This window comes from Otolemur garnettii, unplaced genomic scaffold (genome assembly GCF_000181295.1).
Source record: "Otolemur garnettii isolate 467f Iridium unplaced genomic scaffold, OtoGar3 scaffold00100, whole genome shotgun sequence".
Lineage (NCBI taxonomy): Eukaryota > Metazoa > Chordata > Mammalia > Primates > Galagidae > Otolemur > Otolemur garnettii.
Genome location: NW_003852495.1, coordinates 4,390,786 through 4,393,088, shown reverse-complemented (window position 1 = coordinate 4,393,088; position 2,303 = coordinate 4,390,786). Strand labels below are relative to the sequence as shown.

The 2,303-nt window shown below is 36.7% G+C and overlaps 1 protein-coding gene across 1 annotated transcript in view; it reads left to right on the top strand.

Annotated features, from left to right (window-relative positions):
* HSPD1 (heat shock protein family D (Hsp60) member 1) overlaps positions 1-2,303 on the top strand; it is a 12,133-nt gene that overhangs the window by 7,106 nt on the left and 2,724 nt on the right. The window contains exons 6-8 of the mRNA XM_023516890.1: positions 1-149; positions 1,289-1,388; positions 2,186-2,300. Coding sequence (XP_023372658.1) covers positions 1-149; positions 1,289-1,388; positions 2,186-2,300 — 364 coding nt within the window. The remainder of the gene's footprint in view (positions 150-1,288; positions 1,389-2,185; positions 2,301-2,303) is intronic.

Genomic DNA, 2,303 nt, shown 5'->3' with positions numbered 1-2,303 from the left:
GATGCCTATGTTCTATTAAGTGAAAAGAAAATTTCTAGTGTCCAGTCAATCGTACCTGCTCTTGAAATTGCCAATGCTCACCGTAAGCCCTTGGTCATAGTTGCTGAAGATGTTGATGGAGAAGCTCTAAGCACACTTGTTTTGAATAGGTAATGAGCAGTAATATTTGATGGTTTATATTTCTGGGTAAAAAACAGAATTTATATCAATATTTTCAGTCTCCACTATGTACCCTTACAGTTGATCCACTTATGTCTTATCTAGAATATTATAGTATAAACGTGTTGTACATGTCATCATGATTCTCAATCTTGAATGGGGCCCCAAAATCTTTACTAATTTGTGCAACTTTCTCATAAGATAGGCTAACTTAATATGTGGGTACCCTTATATTTCTTACAAGTGCTTATAATAGTTGTTTTGAAGGTACATGACTAATTTATGATCTTGATGTTCTTGGGTGCATGTAAATAAGATTTTTCTGGTAAAAATACTTGAATATAGTTTTGCTTAGAACGTGAATAAATAACTACTGTTGTTAAAACCCCACATCTAAGTATATTTAACAATTGGGTGTTTCTCATAGTTGATTAAATGTTTACCAAATAGTCTGAAATAGAGAAAATAGCACTCAAAAAAGTGAAATCTATTTGTTTTACTTAAATCTACTTTTTTTTTTGAGACAGAGTCACCTTGTGTAGAGTGCTGTAGCATCATAGCTCACAGCAACCTCAAACTCCTGGGCTCAAGCAATTCTCTTGCCTCAGCCTCCCAAGTAGCTGGGACTACAGAGGCCCGCCACAGCACTTGGCTATTTTTTGGTTGTAGTTGTCATTGTTGTTTGGCAGGCCCGGGCTGGGTTCTAACCCACAAGCTCAGGTGTATGTACCTTGCGCCCTAGCCGCTGAGCTACAGGTGCTGAGCCTAAATCTACATTTTAATCTATACTTTAATTTTAGTTTAAACTTCTAAGACAGGCAGTGTTCATAGGTAAATGGTGATCTTTAGGGATTATCAGAGGCAGGACTTTACAATTTTGTTATAGTGGAAATGTACGGATGAAAACGGCAAATATATTTAAGGTAATTGGATATGGACAAGTATAGATGAATAGAAAACAGCCATAAGTGTCTCAGATCTTTTCTATCTTAATTTGATCAAAAGTTGTTAGGAAGCAAAAGAGAAAAGGGGTGGGGATCCTAAGTAATCATAGTCATACCAGAACTTGTGGGAATTGATTAGAAAGATATTTTTATTAAATTTAAATCTTACCAACTCTTCTTAACAGGCTAAAAGTTGGTCTTCAAGTTGTAGCAGTCAAAGCTCCAGGTTTTGGTGATAATAGAAAGAACCAGCTTAAAGATATGGCTATTGCTACTGGTGGTGCAGTAAGTAAAATAAATGTTGTTAAAAAAAAAAACTGTTGTGATATTGGTTTGTTGAATATTGTTTATACTCCAGGCCTAAATTTTACAGGTAGAATTTTTGTTTTTTTACAATCAGGTACTACTACCATCTGTTTATATCAGGTATTTGGGAAATGTAGGTTAGATTAAGGTCTCTTTCATCTCTAACTTGCTATGAATGTGGCCTAAGACTAGACTTAGTGGGCGGAGCCTGTGGCTCAGTGAGTAGGGTGCTGGCCCCATATAACGAGGGTGGTGGGTTCGAACCTGGTCCTGGCTAAACTGCAATAAAAAAAATAGCCAGGCATTGTGGCCGGCGTCTGTAGTCCCAGCTACTTGGGAAGCTGAGGCAAGAGAATCACCTAAGCCCAAGAGCTGGAGGTTGCTATGAGCTGTGACGCCATGGCACTCTACTGAGGGTGACAAAGTGAGACTCTGTAAAAAAAACAAAAGACTTATTAAATATATTTCCAGTTTTGAAAGAGAATATATAAGAAAATATATGACTTTAAAAAGTTTAGCCCTTTAGTCTAGTCCTAGTGCTACCAGTAAGTGTGACCTTAGGTGCTTTCTTAAGTAAGAGCAATACTAACAGAGTTGGCAATGTAATGAAAGACTGCATTCATTCTGAGTAACTAGAATCTTAAAATCACTCATTTTAAAGAAAACATATTTTATTATGTTTCTCTTGTCAAAACACCTGCATAATGTATTAATAAACTTGGTTTAATGAAAGAAACTGTAACCCACCCCTGGTTCACTTTTAAATGTTTTTGCAGGTGTTCGGAGAAGAGGGGTTGACCCTAAATCTTGAAGATGTTCAGCCTCATGACTTAGGAAAAATTGGAGAGGTCATTGTGACCAAAGATGATACCATGCTCTTGAAAGGAAAAGGTG